The following is a 21,033-nucleotide window of genomic DNA, read 5'->3' as shown; positions in this document are numbered from 1 at the left end:
AGTTTAATGAAACTGATTTATGCTATCATTTTTAAATTACCTCCAACAAAATTGTACACAATTCAGCTAATGCTCATATAAATATCATGTTATCTGATTTATAGTTTTTTAACTATTAGTATTACGGATCAAAAGTGGGAAATGTTTTTGTAACACCTAGTATATACATGCATTTCTGCACAATGACTCTGTGGAAGAGATTTAGACAATGGCGTCAGTCAAGTGAAAAATGACCAAATCCCCTATAATACCTGCTGTCTGAAACTAGTTCAAGGAGGGTAAGCTAGTGCTTACCTTTCTTGAACTAGGTTTGATTTGGATGGACGATGGCTAAATTGTTTCAGACCGCAGGTGTTATAGGGGATTTGATCATCTTTTCCTTGACTGACGCCATTGTCTAAATCTCTCCCACACAGTCATTGTGCAGAAATGCATGTATACACTAGGTGTTACAAAAACATTTCCCACTTTAAATGCATTTGTGACGAACACGTCATTTCGATTTTTTGCCAATTATGTGAAAGTGTCATCTCACACTGTCAAGCAAGACGTGCTCTAAACCTATTGGGAGAGTTATGCATTTTGGCGGAGGTATACCAGTGGCCATAAGGACATTTCTAGGTTTCTTTTTTTTCCTGAAAAAGTCAATGCACAGTAATGTTTTTCTAACGTTGATTGATACATTGAAAGTGTCCAGTAGCCTTACAGACAACATACTAATGCATTATTCCCTTCTTGACGCATTAACCCTGCAAGGATCCTTAAAAATGCCCCGCAATGGAAGATTAAAAAAGTATAGCAAATATCTATCCCGAAGTACCTCCATCCTTTTGTTTGCTTTTTTTTTCTTTCCTTCTCCCTCATTTGCAGATATACAAGGTTTTATTTGACAGTTTCCAAAGTACACGGATATTCAAATACAACACAAGTGATAGAAGGATACAAAGTTATGGGGAATCCAAATAACGATGCTCCAATTCATTATTACTTGACATGCAATGTGACAAAGAAAAAATAATAATCTTGTATTTGATTGGTTAAGACCTAATTCCCCATGGCGTTCACATGGTGCGCTGAACCAGTGAAAGGTATCGCACTCATGGCAATCACATGCACACAAACCCGCGCCCTGCTCCGCGATCTTAACACAGTGGTATGTTTGTTGACCTCCATCCTGGACTCATTAACATGACTATAGAGCAAGGGGTGTGGCTAGATAGAGAGAAAAAAAGGGGGTCCAAAGGCGGCACTTCCACAAGCATTTGAACCAGGCTCTATTGTTTAAGAAGAGAACAAATGTGTCTCGAAAAAAAAAATTTCATGCCATTCGCGTCCGTGCCGAATTCTTGTAGGGAGGACATCAGCGCCTTGTTAGACCAGGCACATTTCTGAAACTCAACAAACATTCCCCTGTCCCCTTCAAAGTCATTGACAAGGGTTTTGAAAAACTTTCATAGCCTACCATCCCTAATTACAATTATCGTATTCGGACTCCTCGCGTGTTGTCCGGTGACAGGTCCTTTTTGTAACTGCAAGTCAATGCCAGTGTGAATATTTAGCGTTTACACCAGACATCGTTTCTGAATCAACAGTAATCATGGTAAGTCGACCATAATTTCATATCATGAAGCATATTTCACTATAACCATTATTGATTGTGTGTTATGTATTGACACGAAATGCCCAATATATTCGAGACTCGGATTTTAAGTGTCTAATTTGAGAGGTGGTTAGGTTTGTAATTTGTCACCAACTCCACGGGGATCGTCGCGTGCTATCAAACTTCACGCCATATGCTATTTGTAATTATAATAAATGTTTCATGGTGTCACATTGCCAGGACCTGGATTGGAAGGAGAAAAGGTAGTTAAGCCTGAAAGATAGATGCTTTCATGAAAAATATAAATATGGAAAGAGTTTTTCCTCTCAAACGTAAAAGATACATAATATACGTGACACTTGAAGCGCCATCGCATTACAAATTAATCATCTATGGGGTAAATGCCCTTATGACTATAAGAGTCAGTGAAAGTAATATTTGATCACTTGATAACACAATGACGGATAGAACTGATCCTTTCTCCCCAAATAAAAATTTACAAATACTTCAAGCATTTATGTCGGTGTGCAAAACGTTATTCCAATTAAAAGAAGAAAGCTTGGAGCATGATTGTTTGATGTGTGCAAGTTGGTTTTAAAACACCGAGTGTGTACAGCATGTGCTGATGGACGGGATAGCTTCATGCAGGATTCACGTGGGAAAGGCAAAAGGCCTATTCGTAATAATTATTCCAATAGCGTAAGTGGGTATCTCAATGGCTTGGACCTGACGTCCCTGCGACGTCTGTAAGCGCGATTTCCGTCGAGTTGCGGTACAATCGAACTTGTTTGATTTTTTTTTTTCCGGAGACTTTTTCCAGTCTACATGCGGCTTGTCTCGGAGACGTTTCTGTGACGTCTTGGCTACGTCTCCATTACTTGCGGCCACGTTGCGGCCGGAGACTAATTTTGTCCCCGACGTGTTCGAAGATTGCGGTAACCCTCTCTACGACCTTCCGGCTACGATGTCGAGTTGGTTGTGGAGACGTCTCGGAGAAGTCCTGAGAATTCCAGGAGAATAAATTAGTTGTCAATTTGTTTGGAGACGTCACGGGCGCAGAATTAGAGCCGCTTTCGTGGTGACAGCGCAATCCGGTTTTTCTGTTTTGTTTTGTTTGTTTGTCTGTTTGTTTGTTTTTGACTAGTTAGTCGATAGTCTCATCCCAGTATATAGCTTTCTGTGTCAGGTGCCAGCAAAGGGATTTGTTCATAATAACAGTATGAGACGCCGCGACTGATCGGCATTCGGGGCGACGTCTCCTCCAGTGACGTGAGATATGCCCTTTCGGCAGCCCATTGAACCTGACCAAAATTCCTACTTGTCGATACGGGCCCTATATAATTTAAGAATTTCAGAGACACACCATGGAAATTATGCATTCAAGCTATCACCTGTTTGTTGAATTTGGTTTTTGTTCTGTGCTGAAGACTGCTCTGCACGATATTCGCATGCGCTGGCGTATAGTGCTTCCAACTTCCGTGAGCCCAGTAAGGATCGAATGAGCACACAGTAGTTTTTGTTTCAAGAACAAGCCACCTCCGATGTTCCTTTGTTATACCGGCACAGTCATTGTTTGAAAGCCAGTAGTGTATTCAGTGCAAAGATTGCGTCTATTTTTTGTGTGTGGGATTGCTTGTATGTGTGTATACGCGGGCATTCAACGTCATCATTAAACACACACACACACACACACACACACACACACTCGATCGGTGTGGTTTAATTGTAAGGTCTCATTTATTTTCGTTGCGGTGAGGTGGGTGAGTGTGAGGGTATGTCATTAAGGTGTTTATTCGTTCTTCATGATTTGGACAATGCAGAAAGCATACATGCCTATCTGCCGATTTCAACATCAAAACGTTGAAAACAACTGTTTGTGCATAAAACATATACCTCTATTTGCCCTTCTCTTTCTGCTATAGAATGGTGGATATTACCTACCTAGCAATTCAGGAATACCCTGGTAATGTTATGTTCGCACTATGTTCCCGGCAGTCATGGCAGGCCCGTTTGGTCAAAATGTAGCGCACCATAAGGCTGCGTTCACATAGAAGTATTCGGTATTCGGTATTCGGTATTCGGTAGTCGCTAGTCGCTAGTCGCTATTCGAGCACCGAGTACACCATCACCCGCACCGTCAACTCACCATCCCATGCAGTGAGGATTTCTTCCTCCTACATCCTAGCAAATCTTATTAACAATTTCTAAACTGCATCAGAATGTCAGTCTGCATGCTTATTTTTGCTAAAGGGCAAATCCAGACCAAAATTGTCATTATTTCATAAACGAGAGACGGTATACGCTGCAAGAAAATCGAACAAGTTCGATTCCCACTTTGCTATACTTTTCGCAGCTATTCGGTACTTTCGAATAGTGCCCTCCTATGTGAACCGGTGTGAAGAAATCCTATCGTTCGATTCAAGCTATTCGCGTGCCCTCGAAAAACGAGCCCGAATACCCGAATAGTATACCTCTATGTGAACGCAGCCTTAAACATAACTATACCTCTATTTGCCCTTCTCTTTCTGCTATAGAATGGTGGATATTATCAACTTAGCAATTCAGGAATACCCTGGTAATGTTATGTTCGCACTATGTTCCCGGCAGTCATGGCAGGCCCGTTTGGTCAAAGTGTAGCGCACCATAAGGCTGCGTTCACATAGAAGTATTCGGTATTCGGTATTCGCTATTCGCTATTCGGTATTCGCTATTCGGGCCCCGAATACACCATCACCCGCACCGTCAACTCACCATCCCATGCAGTGAGGATTTCTTCCTCCTACATCCTAGCAAATCTTATTAACAATTTCTAAACTGCATCAGAATGTCACTCTACATGCTTATTTTTGCTAAAGGGCAAATCCAGACCAAAATTGTCATTATTTCATAAACGAGAGACGGTATACGCTGCAAGAAAATCGAACAAGTTCGATTCCCACTTTGCTATACTTTTCGCAGCTATTCGGTACTTTCGAATAGTGCCCTCCTATGTGAACCGGTGTGAGGAAATCCTATCGTTCGATTCAAGCTATTCGCGTGCCCTCGAAAAACGAGCCCGAATACCCGAATAGTATACTTCTATGTGAACGCAGCCTAAGCTAGTTCGCAGTTCCACTTTGCGCATGAGCAGAAGAAAGGTCATTCGTACCAACAAGCAAGCTGGTTTTTTCATTCAATGGGGTAATAAGCATCTGTGATGTAATGGTTATTCATGTAATCCTTATAACTGCTGCTTGCCAGCACATCCACCTGACAGCAATAGTGGTACTAGGTGTTACAAAAAACATTTTCCACTTTTGATCCTTAATAGTTCAAAAACTATATAACACTGACATTGATATGAGCAATAGCTGAATAGTGTACAATTTTGCTGGAGGCAATTTTAAAATGACAGCATAATTCAGTTTCATTCAATTAAGCATTAATTTTTCAGTTAGGTTTCAGATTTTGCTCTATATCTTCAACCCTCTGTACAAAACCTTATCTTTGCACAGAAGTTTTGGTCAGTATGGAAGTGTATAGTTGACACCCAGACAATGGTCATGGACAATGAGGAGGATTTGAATGCTCATTATTTATTCATGAGGAATTCCACTATCACAGCTAGTCTTTATTCATTCTGAAATGTGGTGTATGCAAGCACGTGGAAATATGTGCTGACTTTTTTCATGTTCATGCATTTCACCCATTGCTAGGAATTCAGATCCTAGCAGTGCCCAGGGCAATCATCATGAATGATTAATAAAGCATTCATGTGCCTTGGAGCAGAGCTCTGAACAGGTGGTATCCAGGTCCATTGTTCAGGGTCATTGTAAGTACACACTCACATACACATCATTAGTTTCTGTGTAAAGTTCAGGTTTTGTACAGAGGGTTAAAATTTGACCAAAATCTGGAACCTAACTTTCAAATTAATCATAGATTTTGTGAAACAGATATAGGTTTTCATATTCAAATCACCTTCAACTAAATTGTACACTATTCAGCTATTTACTCATATCAATGACAGTTTTATCTGATACATAGTTTTTGAGCTATTAAGCATCAAAAGTGGGAAATGTTTTTTGTAACACCTAGTATTTGGCAATATCAATAGAAAGAGATTGTTAATACATTCAATGCAAGATAATGAATTGGATACTTTCCCAAGTGTTAATTGATGGCTCATTCTGGTCATCTGGTCTACGCAAGTTCATTCTTTGTTTGGACATGTTCCATGAATTCCATAATACTTGTTACGTAAAGTTTATGCATTACGCATTAGCTTATGCTCAAAAACAAGTGTAATGCCCCTAGCCAACTGAAAAAGAATAAGGTAATTCGGACCAATGTGTCCATGCATGGGCTAACTCTGAACTAACTGGCTTGTTGGTGGCAATGATTGGTAGGTGGAATATTCTCCCCATGCTACAGCGCACCCCCCCCCCCCCTCCCATCACATCACACGGTGATCACGCCCTTCTTTAACGCTTTTACCATTCCTGTTATAGAACCTAACATATTTCTATTCCAATTCAAGTGCGGATTACTGAAATATTTGCCTAAGGTTTCAATACCTACTCAGACTCTCAAGCATCTTAGGGTGGCTTTAATAGTTTGTCACTATTGACTCAAAGTGTTGTTTTAGGCCATTCAAAGAACGACAGATTATCTTTATCTGCATGCTGGAATGTTATCATGAGGCTTGTTTGGGTAATGCGTCGAATAAAGTATTGACCCTTTCCATTGAATACTTATTCATTTTGGCAGGTGTTCCTTACAACCTTTTTACCCCTAAGACTTTCCATGTTCTGGACACTCGTTACACAGACACACGCACACACAGACCTACACTTCCGCATTTTGCCGTTCTTTTTATTTTCTTTCTCTTGGACACTCGAGGGCTTTTTACACTTGTAAATTTTTGCTTAGCCCCGGACCAACGGTGGGGCTAAGGGGGGGGGGGGGGGGCCTTAGCCCCACCGTTGGTACGGGACTATCCTTAGCCCACTTTCTGTTTACACTCGTTTTTGCCAAAGTGGGCTAGCCCCACCGATAGTACGGTACTATCTGGCCCTGCAAAATAGCAGGGGTTAGCACCGCAATTGCGGTGCCAAGCAAGTGAGTGTAAACAGAACGAAAAAATAATCCTGGGCTAAGCGACGGAGACGAAGTCCGACCCTCACTGACCAATCAGAAACGAGGTAATCAAGTGCTGCCGGTGCGTGCGTGTACTTGTACAGTGCACAGCGTAACCATGAATGTTCGTGTGGTTTGGAAAGTCCGGGGCTAAGAAATACGAGTGTAAAAAGGTCAGTTTTCTCCTTAGCCCCGGACAAGAGATAGTACGGGACTAATTGGCGAGTGTAAAAAGCTGAAAAAAATGGTACGGGACTAACGATAGTCCTGGGTCAGAGAAAGTCCGGGGTTAAGAAACACAAGTGTAAAAAGCCCTTCAATCTCGTAGTAAAAAGTGCGCGCGCGCACGCACATCTTCTCTATCTATAGGGGTTTTTACACTTGTAAATTTTTGCTTAAGGGCTTTTTACACTTGTAAATTTTTGCTTAGCCCCGGACTATCGGTGGGGCTAAGGGGGGGCCTTAGCCCCACCGATAGTACGGGACTATCCTTAGCCCACTTTCTGTTTACACTCGTTTTTGCCAAAGTGGGCTAGCCCCACCGATAGTACGGTACTATCTGGCCCTGCAAAATAGCAGGGGTTAGCACCGCAATTGCGGTGCTAGCACCGCAATTGCGGTGCCAAGCAAGTGAGTGTAAACAGAACGAAAAAATAATCCTGGGCTAAGCGACGGAGACGAAGTGCGACCCTCACTGACCAATCAGAAACGAGGTAATCAAGTGCTGCCGGTGCGTGCGTGTACGTGTACAGTACACAGCGTAATTATGAATATTCATGTGGTTTGGAAAGTCCGGGGCTAAGAAAGACGAGTGTAAAAAGGTCAGTTTTCTCCTTAGCCCCGGACAAGAGATAGTACGGGACTAATTGGCGAGTGTAAAAAGCTGAAAAAATTGGTACGGGACTAACGATAGTCCTGGGTCAGAGAAAGTCCGGGGTTAAGAAACACAAGTGTAAAAAGCCCTTTAGTCCCGTACCAACGGTGGGGCTAAGGCCCCCCCCCCCCCCCTTAGCCCCACCGTTGGTACGGGAATATCCTTAGCCCACTTTCTGTTTACACTCGTTTTTGCCAAAGTGGGCTAGCCCCACCGATAATCCCGTACTATCTGGCCCTGCAAAATAGCAGGGTTAGCACCGCAATTGCGGTGCCAAGCAAGTGAGTGTAAACAGAACGAAAAAATAATCCGGGGCTAAGCGACGGAGACGAAGTCCGACCCCCCACTGACCAATCAGAAACGAGGTAATCAAGTGCTGCCGGTGCGTGCGTGTACGTGTACAGTGCACAGCGTAATCATGAATATTCATGTGGTTTGGAAAGTCCGGGGCTAAGAAATACGAGTGTAAAAAGGTCAGTTTTCTCCTTAGCCCCGGACAAGAGATAGTACGGGACTAATAATTGGCCAGTGTAAAAAGCTGAAAAAATTGGTACGGGACTAACGATAGTCCTGGGTCAGAGAAAGTCCGGGGTTAAGAAACACAAGTGTAATAAGGGCTTATCATTTTTTTTTTCCGTATAGTAGCGTCGTGGAAAACAGAAGCTGATGGGGTCGACAACAAGGGTACACCCAAAGAGCTTATCATGAGTGAGAAAAATCTCTTTGGGTATAAAATTGCAGTTATTTTGATAATCATGAGTTACGGAACTTATCTGCATACTCATTTCCTTTTTCTTCCAGCCGGAGAAAAAGGACATACATCAGGCAGAGAATGGCCATGCAGGAAGTAAGAAGAAAGAAGAAGCGAAGGATGATCCTTGGGAAGTGGCTCTCGAAGAACTCGACCCAGGCACCAAATTCAGCGGTAAAGCGATAACCGTAAAGCTCTGCATGACTGTATATGCTTGTGTGTGTGTGTGTGTGTGTGTGTGTGTGTGTGTGTGTGCGCGCGCGCGCGTGTGTGTGCGTGTGCGTGTGCGTGTGTGTGCGAGTGTGTATCTACCGTGTCAGGATGCGTTAATATAATAACAGGTCTGAGTGTGTAAACTTTATAACTTTATGTCCCCGGTTGGTTTTATGATTATAAATACCAAAATTAGCAGACGATTTTAATGTTAACAATAAGACCACAAGTAAAACAGCTGCAACCCCAGGAATAACTACACATCCCTGTCTCTGTACGCCGTACTTGGTAAATAATGTCGCGAGCTTCGCACGGAGTCTGGTCGGGCTAACCCACGAACTGATTTGACACGGCAATATTTTTTTTTTTTTCTTCAGTAGTACATAGTTGGGGAACTCGTGACAGAGGTCTTCATTGATCACTTAAAGACTCTGTCGATCAAATTAGATTTTAATGATTCATCACTGATATTTCCTACAAATTGGTCGCAACCGGGAGGGAGAGAGGGGTATATCACAGCTTGCCCTGCGGTGGTTGTGAGATGAGGGAAATGTGGTGGGGGAGCTCGCTATTCGTTATAACTGTACGATTCACCTATAGATGGCGCTATTCGTATTCTTTCTTTGCGTCTCGTTGAAGGTGGTCTTTCACTCGACATGAAATTTCTGTACTGACTTTGAATAGCTCGGTATTGTTGTTTGGTTTGATGTCTTGTCGTGTTTTATTTTGTTTCTTCTATGTGTTTGTTTTGTCTAAGCACACATGTGCTTTGCATGACCTGTTGTTCTTGTGCCCATTTTATTTTTTCTTTTTCTCTTCTACCGTTGTCCCTGCTCGCATTTCCAGTTGTGCTAAATGGGAGCTTTCGCTACGCGACGAGAAGACCTAGGGTACGCAGAAGCAATCAGCTGTGACAGTCCCCGCACTCGGACTCCCGTCCCTATATCTAAGCAGTTTCGCTTAGATCGCTGATTGGCTGGCTGGCTGGCTGGCTCGAGCCTGCGAAGCATCGGAACTAGACGCTATTTTGGCTGAGTACCGTTCTCGTTTTCCCCAGGATGGGACGCTTCTCGGATTTGATCATGGGCAGAAGCAAATTTTTGCGCGCGGCACGCTCAACTACCGGCCGCGTTGTGCTTGCGAAAGCTCACTTTAGTCTGTACAGTACGTCTGTACCGGCATCATCATACCTCATTATACATCAGCTGCCATTGGGATTGTCGGTGATGAGTCATTCTTTTAAAGTCTCGCTTGATCTAGGCTTGCAATTTACTATTTAAAATATTTTGACTTATTAAGATCTTAATATAGGCTGGGAGGGAAAACAGAAGGGGTTCAATCATTTTGTCATAAGGCAGGGCTCGACACTAACGGTGGCCCGGTGGCCCGGGGCCACCAAAAATGAAAGTCGGGCCACCAAATTTCAAAAAAGGGCAAATTTGGTGGCCCGCCTCGGGCCACCAAATTTTTTTGAAAAGTATATCAATAAATTCGTAACTTTTTGCGCCGGAAATTAGCAGTTAAATTTGTTTAAAGGATGGATGAAAAGGACTGAATGAGTGCCTGAGAGTGCAGTGTTGCAAGTTTGTTGAAGTTTATTTATGAGTAGATATGTCCAACTTCTAATTCTTACTATCATAAAACTTTAATATTTGAACCATAAAAAAAGGACTTTTAATGTTTTTATTGGGGGGTTTTTTTCGGGACACCAAATGTTTCTCTTGGGCCACCAAAAATTTGAAATTTAGGATTTTGGTGGCCCCATCGGGCCACCAAACAAAAAAGTTAGTGTCGAGCCATGCATAAGGTTATACTCACTATACTTTGAAGAAGGTGTAAGACGAGTAAAGACGTCTGAATATTCAACTCTTTTGGTGTTTTTTGGTTTGTTTTACTTTATTTGTTTTATATTGTCGGAGAAGTGAAAATCATATCACTACATATTTATGTATACAAAACAACAATATTCATTGTTGGGTATTTTTCGTTTCATGTCGTTTCCATCGCCACAGAGAGAACGACATTGGGTAAATTCAAGTTCGTGCTCTGGACGATCTGCAGGATCGTGCTCCTCCTGGGGCTCCTTTACCTCTTCATCTGTGCCCTCGACTTCCTGGCCACCGCCTTCCGTCTCCTCGGCGGCGAGGCGGCCGGTGAGGTACTGCAGAACAGCGAGCTGCTCCAGAATCCGGTATGCGGCCTTATGATCGGCGTGCTCGTCACCGTGCTCGTACAGAGCTCCAGCACGTCGACGTCGATCGTGGTGTCCATGACGTCGGCTGGCATTCGTAAGTGTCCAGTCTCTAGCTCAGCTTTCTTGACATTATAGTTATCCCTTCGAATTGTTCAGTTTACCATAAAAAAAAAGTGACTTAAACACAAGACAGTCAGGTAAGTATCTAAAAATAAATGTTGAGACATAAGCAACCGCATACAATACGATATTCGGCAAGTCAGTTTTGATTAGACAGTAAAATTGAAATATTTACTACTATAATTATACGTAAACAAAGAATAAACGAGAAAAAATATCAACCATTTTGGATAGTAATGGTTGCTTCTGTTCCATTTAATATCCCCTCTAGTAAATGTTAAGTTGGCCATACCAATTATCATGGGTGCCAACATTGGTACCTCTGTCACGAACACGATCGTCTCACTGGGCCAAGCGAAGAAGAAGGATGAATTCCGGCGAGCTTTCGGCGGCGCCACCGTCCACGACATGTTCAATTGGCTGGCCGTGCTCATCCTACTGCCTCTCGAGGTCATCTGCCAGCCGCTCTACCGACTCACCGACGCCATCGTGAAAGGCGCCAACATCGAGCAGAATAACGTCAAGATCGAGATTCTGAAGGTCATCACGAAACCCTTCACCAACTGGGTCATCCAGGTAGGTTGTTAAGGCTCGTTTACACCGAGTACGGTACGGCAACCAACGGTCCGAGTTTTTGCTATGGTGCGCCAATAGGAACTGTATCTGGTTCTGTTACAATATCACATCTCCGCTAATAGTTTTTATTACAAAATTCATCTTCTACTGTTGGTTTCGTTGCTCTTGATGTTAACGTAAGAACAACATTTCGGTGATTTTGTACCGAATTACTGATTCTTTTTTGACAGAACCAAACGTGGTTCCTTTTGATGCACCGTCCTTTGCAAAAACCGTTGCCCGTGCCGTGCTCGGCGTAAACGCATCTTTAGAGTAAAAATCTGTCACGCCGTCATGACAAAGGCTTGATGCTATATTCACCGTGATTATAAGGGTGTAGACATCTGGGGGGCATTTCATGAAGCGTTTTGGTCGGTTATTTCTCAGACAACTGTTACAAGCTAATGAAATCCTTCCATCTGATTGGCTGAGAGCAAATTTGTCGGACAAAATGCTTCATGAAATGCCCCCTCGTCTTAATCATACTATAAACCCTCCGTCTCACAAGCACACAAACACATTCACACACACACGCACACATACACACACGCACAGTTTCCTGTGATCTGCGATTCTTTAAACCGAATCTTTGAAAAATGTGTAGGCCTATTAACCTGTCATATCTGATGAAGTGTAGCAATGTCACGTCACAGGTTTTTAAAGGGATGGTATGAGTTTGGTTGAGACCTGGCTCCAGGTTTCTAACTTTTTTGATGAGATAGTGAGAAACCTCTTAAAATACATGAGAAAACGTGGAATTCCATGAGAAATTAAGTGTTTATTTGATGAAAATTGGTTTTTGAAGTGGCTAGAAATAGCCTACAAAACAAGCTAGCGATACAAATAAACGGTGGAACCACGTTTAATTGGGATCTATTGTTTTTCCTTTGTTTTTGGATATCGCAGCCATTATCGAATAAACTTTGAAATCCTCTTAGAATGGTATGCTCTGTAACATTTCATAAATATTTTCTCAGTATCTTGCAAAAAAGAAATGAAAGCTCGATTCTCATCCTCACCAATAATTTACCATCCGTTCTAAATTTAGTTTTTAGCGAGCCCATGCATAACTGTGCTGTCATCTCTATATTCGTCAGTGTCGCAGTTGCCACACTGCACGATTGCGATCTTTAGTAAACAAATGCGTGTACCAACATTAAGCAAAATACGAATTGAACACTGGCAAAAAAAGGCATTTGATTCTAAATTAGAAAACGCATGTAATATGCCTGCCTCTGAAGTCTGAAGACGTTGTCTCATTTTCGGTATTCATCATGGTGGCTGCAAATACCAAATCATTCGTTGAGTGAAAAGTGAAAACTATGTGATAACCTATGGCATAAGTCCACCTTAACGCCCTTATCTTTCTCAACCGACGTGTTGTAATCTGAGGGTTGTTAAGAAACCAGATTACCATGCCTAATTTCGTTTTTGCTTTTTGTTTTTGTTTTTCGCACTCCCCAATTATACAAAACCAGATCGACAAAAAGGCCATTACTAAGCTCGCCGAGAATGAGAATCTCACGGACATTCGACTTCTCGAGACATGCGAGGTCCCATCCGTCCCGATGCAGGCTGACACCGTCACGGGTGTCATGACAACTACCGAGCCCCCCGAGTGTAAGTTGCATTTATTTCTTACTTTTACCGCTCTCGCTTCTTTCCCAATACATGCTATCCACCGTGACGCCATTAGAGCAGAGACAGATTTCGATGGCTGTCAGCAAGTGTTTGAGTAAAGGGATTGTTAGCAATGACAACAGGTAGAAAACTTCTCAACAACATTTCAGGATATTGCTGCTTTCGAAAATGAAACGCTATAATAACGAAATACCGTGCTTGGTACATAACTGGATTTGCCATTTCACTTTTCGGTTCCGAAGTAAAAATACAGACTATTGGTTACAATCACACACCCAGAGGGGCAGGTACACAAAATCTGTGGAGATCTTTTGAGCAGTGGGTTGATGTTTGACCTTACGTTGGCTGGAATGCCCACTATTATTTTTGATAACGTCGGGTCTAAGTAATCAGCACGATACATCTCAATTCCTTATCTGGATGGAAATGCACAGAAATCCACAGTCTATACAGACAAAGACTACCCCCCCCCCCCCTCCCATTTCTGTGTCACTTGAAAAAGATCTCAAACTATATCAAATACTTCTCACTCGCAGTCCTGAATCATGGTATTATAATGTATGTTTGTTGTTTGCAGGTGACTGGCATTGGTTCGCTTACTCTGGACTCACCGACACCCAAGCCGGAATCATCATGCTCATCTTTGCTCTCGCCCTCCTCTGCATCTGCCTCATCTGCATTGTCAAGCTCCTTCACTCCATGCTTAGAGGCAGCATCGCCCTGGTCATCAAGAAGTTCGTCAACGCCGATTTCCCTGGCTATCTGGCTTTCCTCACCGGTTACGTTGCAATCATTATCGGCGCCGCCTGCACGTTTATCGTCCAGAGTAGCTCCATCTTCACCTCCGCCATCACACCCCTTGTCGGCATCGGTGTCATCACTCTCGAGCGTATGTATCCACTCACCCTGGGCGCGAACATCGGGACGACCGCCACGGGTATCATCGCCGCGCTGCCGAACGAGGGGAAGGATCTCGCCAACGCTCTCCAGGTTGCCCTCTCCCACTTCTTCTTCAACATCTTTGGCATCATCATCTGGTATCCGCTGCCTTTCATGCGCGTCGTTCCCATCACGATGGCGCGAGTTCTTGGAAACACGACGGCAAAGTACCGCTGGTTCGCCATTTTCTACCTTCTCTTGATGTTCTTCGCTGTTCCCGCCCTCGCCTTTGGACTCTCCGTCGCCGGGGACATCTATCTTTTCGTCATTGGCGGCATCCTCCTCTTCGCGGTGCTCATCATCGTCATCATCAACGTCCTCCAGCACAAGGCCCCACGCGTCTTACCGCCCGTCTTGAGAAATTGGGACTTCCTGCCGTGGTGGATGCACTCGCTAAAGCCGCTCGACTACGTCTTCGGCTGTCGGTATTGTCGAAACAAGTACTCAAGCGATGACGAGCAGCGAATCGTGGCCAACGGAAACTCGGGCTTTGAGAAAAGGCAGAATGGATTCGACGGTAAAGAGATGGGCTACGACAATAAGGCGTTGGATTATGATGTTAAAGCTAATGGGGAATTTGATTCGCCGCTGTGAAGCTCTTTCACTTGACTGTCATGGACTTTAAAAAAAAAATAGGGTGCAGTGGATTTTAAAAAACGGACATTTTCCAAAGATCTCTTCATCCCACCCAACGAAAAAGTGGGGTTTTTTTTTAACCCACGAGATTACAATATGTATCTTGCTTAATTCATTTATTCATTCATTTCGTTTATTTCATTTCCAACAATGCAACAAATTTTCATACACAAAATAACACAATATCGATACAATGTATTGACAAAGAAACATCACAACGCATCACAAAATCAAATGAGATTAAATTAAGATTAAAGTTGCAGGAAATGGAGGAGACATGCTGAAAAGCTAGGCTTCTATTTTGCAGTCTCCTCGTAGTAAAGACAGACTAATAGTACACTTTATAATGGCTTTGTCTGTTTCCCCTATCAACTGCTTTCAGTCTAACGAATCATTGTTCTTTCTTAATCAAAGGCTGAGAAAAAAGACACTCCCTTTTCTCACAACGACTTATAAGTACCATAAGTACAAAATTGTGGCAATCAATCGCCACTCTGACTGCAGTTTGAAAGCAGTCATTGAAACTAAAATATCTGCAGGAGATATCAGCTATCACAAAACAATCAAGCAGCTTGGTAGATTGTGGTGTTCATGGTAATTATAATTATCTGATCTAATTGTTTCTTCTTCTTTTTTTTTCTTTTCTTTTAAGAAATGGTGCTTTAGATCCATAGCATTAAAGCTTTATGATCGACTTGCATAATCAGACTTTACGATCGTAGATCAGTGATTATTTTCTATGCTTTCAATTTGTATAGTTTCCGGAAATAATCTATTGATAATATCTCATAGTGGAGATCTGAAATATTAGAAACACATTGAAAGTGAAACTTACACAAGGCACACAATGTGATGTAATTATATAAACGTTTGATGCATAATCAGACGGTGGCCATTAACATAATTACGCATGGCCATATGGACTTATCGATTTCTTATTTACGCGTATAGTAGAGCATCGAACTTTATAAGAGAAAAGTCATAATGAACGACATGTTGCAATGTGGCTATACATTTCGAAATCCGTCTGATGATTTGGTCTGTACTTGAGGTTGTATTCCAGTTATTTTAAATCATGTATCCAAGATAGTACCCCGTGTGTGAAAAATAGATTTATCACTGACTCTTGAAACTGGTTTTATACACATATCATTTTGTCTTCGAGTTGCGTATATCCCAGTACTACGTCTTCATTGTTTATGTACGATGAATATGATACTATATTTCTGAACGCAGCTATTCTATAGGTAAGATACAATCCATACGACGTGTATATTTTATGCTGAAGAGGCTTCAATGATAACTGAGGCTTTGTCTTTTGTTAAATGGTCTGCTGTTACCATTGTCTTTCTTGATTTTTACTATTCAAATCAATTCAAATCTTACCTGCCACTCACAGTGCTTGCGGAATTCATCAGATTTTGCAGTTTTTGCCCTGGCTTCGTCGCAGAGTAATGCAGCTGGCGGTCTCGTCTGTATCAGACGACAAAATAATGATCGTGCTCTGTTTTATACTCAGAAGTGGAATGTGAAACAATTCAAATGATCGAAATCGATGTTATGACAGTAAATGTTTTACATTCACAACAAAAAGTATCTTGAATTCAGTACTGATGAATATCAAGTGAGTAAGTGAGCTGAGCACTGTGCGACATGACACCGTCCAATTGATTAGTCTCGCTTAAAATGTTTGATATGAGTGATCGGTTAGCTTGGTATAAGAAATTTCTTGTTTCCTGAAACTTTTCCAAAAAGTCTTGCTCTGGACCCTATTTACAAGCACTAGCTGCTTCAGAGGGTTCCAGTTTTAATTTGATTTGTACACGCATACGTTGTTGTTGTTGACATTGTTGTTGCGGCATATTGTTGTTCCTTTTACTGTTTCCTTAATGTATACTTACTGTTTTTAGTGCGATATTAAGTAGATTGAAAAAAAAAAAAAGATATAGGTTATGATACCCCCTGGAAATGCGTTTTGCTGCATTACACTCCCGTCATGTTCAGTCATTATTACAAACACACACGACTTGAATTTTACTTCGTTCTTATAATTATTTTTATTAATACTGGTCTCTGAAGTAGACTAGCATGTTCCTGTTTATGCTATCAACGTACTTGTACATCCTCAAAATATATACGAAAATTCTGTCATCTGTATATATGATGATACACACAATAAAAATGGACATCGAAATTTGAGGCAACACCTCAACTCTTTCCAATCCAGTGATCATGTAGGTCCTATAGTGTAAATTCCATGACAGTGACATTTGTCATGAAAATGTGCTTCTCAAATACAGTATATGAATTCATCAACGTTACTAATCATAATGTCATATCATATTATCTACTTTAATTCATATCATATTTGGTTGGTGTTGTAATGTGTACTGGAAACTGCAGGGTGTGTGTTGTATTATTCTTGTTTGAAATCTTTGATCACGAATGGCTTGAGTCCGTTTCTTGCAGTTGTTTGATGTTGAGAAGAAAACAGTAGAAACTCAGTCAATATATTTGACTCGCTTTTTTGCAAGATTTATCTGAATTCCTGTTTCGTGCAAATTGACTACAATAGCAGTGTGCAATATTTGCAGGCATTTTCAGGTGTACCCACTGATCCAGGCGCGGTGGAGCACCCTAATCATCTCGCAGAAATCCATCGGCAGCCGAGCCTCATTTGCATAAAGTAAACAACATGTACTCGCGTAGTTGAGAAAAAGTAAACAACTTCTCAAGCTAATAACAATCTAAGGAAACCTATTTTCGGATTAAAATTGAGTTAGTTTGAATTTGAAAACATGTCCGAATATGCACATGTAACATATTAAAGGATTTGACAATGATAAAATGTGAAATTTTAGCGAAAACCTGGCGAGCAAAATTACCAAAGATATGCCTCGAAAATCATCCTAAAATTCACGAAGTGTGATTGCGGAACCAAAGCGCCATTCGAACAAAGTACACCGAAATTTATTTATCTGCTTGCATTTTAAATGTCATACCGTAATATTCCCGGCCATGGTTGTGTCGGAAAAAACAGAAGGTGATGTCAAAAATGACACGAACGCAAAGTGTACAGGTCGGTCCCATGTATATATAATCGCGTGACTATAGCGTTGCATGTCACAGCACACACAACGCTTTGCTGCATGCAGCGTGCGCGGCAGCAGCTCAGCAGTCACCACCGTGCGACACTCAGCAAAATTGACTGCGTCATATGCAAACCAACAATGCGCACGAAATCCTGAATCTCACGTACCACGCATGCCCAATATTACGGGAAAAGAAATGACGTCATTTTCAATTGTTTCGCTTACTACAATTTTCTATTCCAAACCCTGTAGAAACATGTTGATTTCTCACAAAGTACAGGTGGAACCAAGCGAAAACTTTCACCATATATGGATTGAGGTCTGATAAACCTATGTTGCCAATTTCGGACACATTGGAGCCCGGCCATAGTCCAGTCGGAAAAAAACAGAGAGCATGTTTTGCGAGAGGTGATTTTCAAAACGCTTTAATATCTCAAGTTCTAGTGCAGCAAATTTCATAATTTTTTCATCAAAAGAAAGATTTTTAAAAACTTAGATAGTGTGGGAAGTTTGAGTTTACTAGCGGCACGCATAGCGGCACAAGGAGAAGGTAAAGATTTGACTTTTTCATGCACACAGTTTCGGGCAGCCGTGGATGCCCGTTGGAAATTCAAATAGAACGGGGCGATAATGAGATGCAAATTGGGGTGCTCCACCGCGCCTGTGATCTGTACAGAAATATCATCTTCTGATAGAGGTCAATGGCTTTACCATGCATACCATCGCCTGTATTCTTCCACTGAGAGTTAATACCAACATGTTACGAACAGATGACATGCATTTCCAGTCGTATCAAGAAATGTACCCTTTTATTCGATTAAAATGATTTCAGAATTATCATTTGGAAAATATATGGACTTTGGACCAACGGCGTAAATCCGTACTGAGGAGTGGGGGGGGGGGGGGGGGGGTCACCATCACCAAAAACTGCTGTCAGTCACTGGCAGCAACATCAGGAGAATGGCATTATGGTTAAATGCGAGCGAACGGAGCGAGCGAGCTTTAAAATGTTGATATTTTACACTCAAAAAACTGCCGTTTGTAGCTATATTTTTCGCTTTTGTTTGTCCCACTTTTATGGGAGAACCATCCCCCCCCCCCCCCGATCGACGCCTCTGCATATGAGGAGCTTTTGCATGCTTATGATTGCAATACAACGATCTGGTGCATAGTTCTGGGGATATTTGGACAATTTTCCATTAAAAAAGTTCGAGATTTGTCCTCATCTCGGGAATTGCTTGGGGGATAAATGATTTGTCTGCCTAAACACTTCCAAAGGGGCGGGGCAAATGCCCCTTTGCCCCCCCCCCCCCCCCCCCGAGATAGATTTGACGCCCCTGATCTTCCCTGGGAATGCCCATAGATGTATCCTTTATCAGTCACTGTCGTTTCTCAGGAATGATTCAGGAAATGGAGGGGGTTCAATTATGACGATATAGTTTTTGTTATTGTTTGTTTGTTTGGTTGTTTGTTTGTTTCTTTTCGTACATATTTTGCAGATGGTCCCCAGCTACTCGCGTCATAGCATGTTTACATGTAGGCCTATACTATTTGACGTTGTCAACGTCTGAGCCATACTTCACAGTGACTGTATGTCGATGTTACTTTCTTCGCGAGCGAGCGAAGCGAGCGAGCGCTTGAGAAAATTATGTATACATTTTCCTACAAGATAGAATACTGTTCAGCTATGTTACCTGTCTGAAGGCCGGCGTACAAACGTCATGCAATAATTATGTCAAAATTGTTACAATCACATTTCTGCTTCCTCCATTTTTTTCCTCAAAATTCAGGGGGAGTGGGATGATTGTACAGGCTCGGCCGCGGCTCGGCCGCGGCCGAGCCCGACCTCAATTGCGCGGCCGAGCCTCGCAATTTTGTCCGTTTACACTGCTGGACTTGGCCGCGCTTTTAATTCAAACCTTTCAATACTTTGTCGTAGTGGCGCTCTGCTTGTAAACAAACGCAATTTGGTATAGCCTGGTTTTCAGACCCTTTGCCAACTGGATTCCGTGGCGACGAAGTCGCCGTTCGGGCAAAGGCCTTTGCCGAAAGAAAAATCCTTTGCAGGACAAAACCACCTTAAACTATACTAGTTTTCCACGTTGAAAGGGTTAATATCGTGAATAGCGAAATAGTACGAGCAGAGGGTCTGGAAGCCAGACTAAAATTGGCCGCGCATTTGGCCCAGTTTGCGTTTACACCAAGAAGAGGCCGGGCTCGGCCGCGGCTCGGCCGCGGCCGAGACCACCTCCAGAGCGAATTGGCCTCGCATTTGGCCTTTTGCGCGTTTACACTGAAGCGGGGCTGGGCTCGGCCGCGGCTCGGCCGCGGCCAAGCCTCGCACTGTAAACGGGGTCTATATGAGTCATTTTGTTTCAATTCCTGTACGTGATATGTAAAATGTCCACTTTACATCGGAAAATAAGTTAAAGGTTACTTGAAGGAATTGACCAGCAAGAATTACACTCGCGAGTACAAATCAACCTCAGCAAAACAGAGAACTACAACAAAGACACATACAAAACTAAACTAAAGAAGACAAACCTTTATAACACAAAATCCCAGCTCAAAAGAAACCCCAAATCAAGAAATGAATTTCATTACAGACGGGATAACAGTATTGTTCTATTGAACATGTGAAATACATGTACTGCAAAATGTAGCCGCGTGAATTGCTAACAGCTACACAGCAGCTAGCTCTGATTAAAGGGGAAATTACAGTCCAAATATAAGTTAGTCTGATAAGAAAGAGTAAAATATTACAAGTTTAACGGTATAAATTTGATCAAAATCGGATTAAAAATAAGGACGTTATGACATTTTGAAGTTTTACTATTTTTTGGGGGGTGGACAGTTCATGAACAGTCATTATGAATATGCAAATGGAAAAATGAGCATGTCATTTCCTCACAATTTACCATCATAATAAATGTGTGCATGAAATTTTAAAATTATTCATATTTTTCATTCAAACGCAATTGATCTCATTATGTCTAAATGATCAGGTATTCAACCAGGAATAGCGTCATTTTTCAGACTTCAATGACAGAAAAATTGATTTTTTTTTTTTTTTTTTTTGTACACAATCAATGCAAAATAGTGAGGGTATGACATGATCAGCTCACTCATTTGAATATTCATACCCACTGTATATAAAAACTGTTTTGGAGAAACTATCAAAACTTCGAAACTACATAACTTCCTTATATTTCATCCGATTTCAGTCAATTCTTTTATCAT

The 21,033-nt window shown here is 41.9% G+C and overlaps 1 protein-coding gene across 1 annotated transcript; it reads left to right on the top strand.

The window, feature by feature from the left end:
• The first annotated feature begins 1,054 nt into the window (after positions 1-1,054).
• Positions 1,055-14,659, top strand: LOC140231156 (sodium-dependent phosphate transport protein 2B-like). The gene is made up of 6 exons (XM_072311305.1): positions 1,055-1,153; positions 8,394-8,517; positions 10,569-10,844; positions 11,142-11,446; positions 12,964-13,105; positions 13,704-14,659. Exons 1-6 carry the CDS (start codon positions 1,055-1,057, stop codon positions 14,657-14,659), a joined length of 1,902 nt encoding a protein of 633 aa, XP_072167406.1.
• The last annotated feature ends 6,374 nt before the right edge of the window (positions 14,660-21,033 follow it).

This window comes from Diadema setosum, chromosome 7 (genome assembly GCF_964275005.1).
Source record: "Diadema setosum chromosome 7, eeDiaSeto1, whole genome shotgun sequence".
NCBI lineage: Eukaryota > Metazoa > Echinodermata > Echinoidea > Diadematoida > Diadematidae > Diadema > Diadema setosum.
Note: the sequence above shows the minus strand (reverse complement) of the source record. Positions and strands in the feature narration are given on the sequence as shown.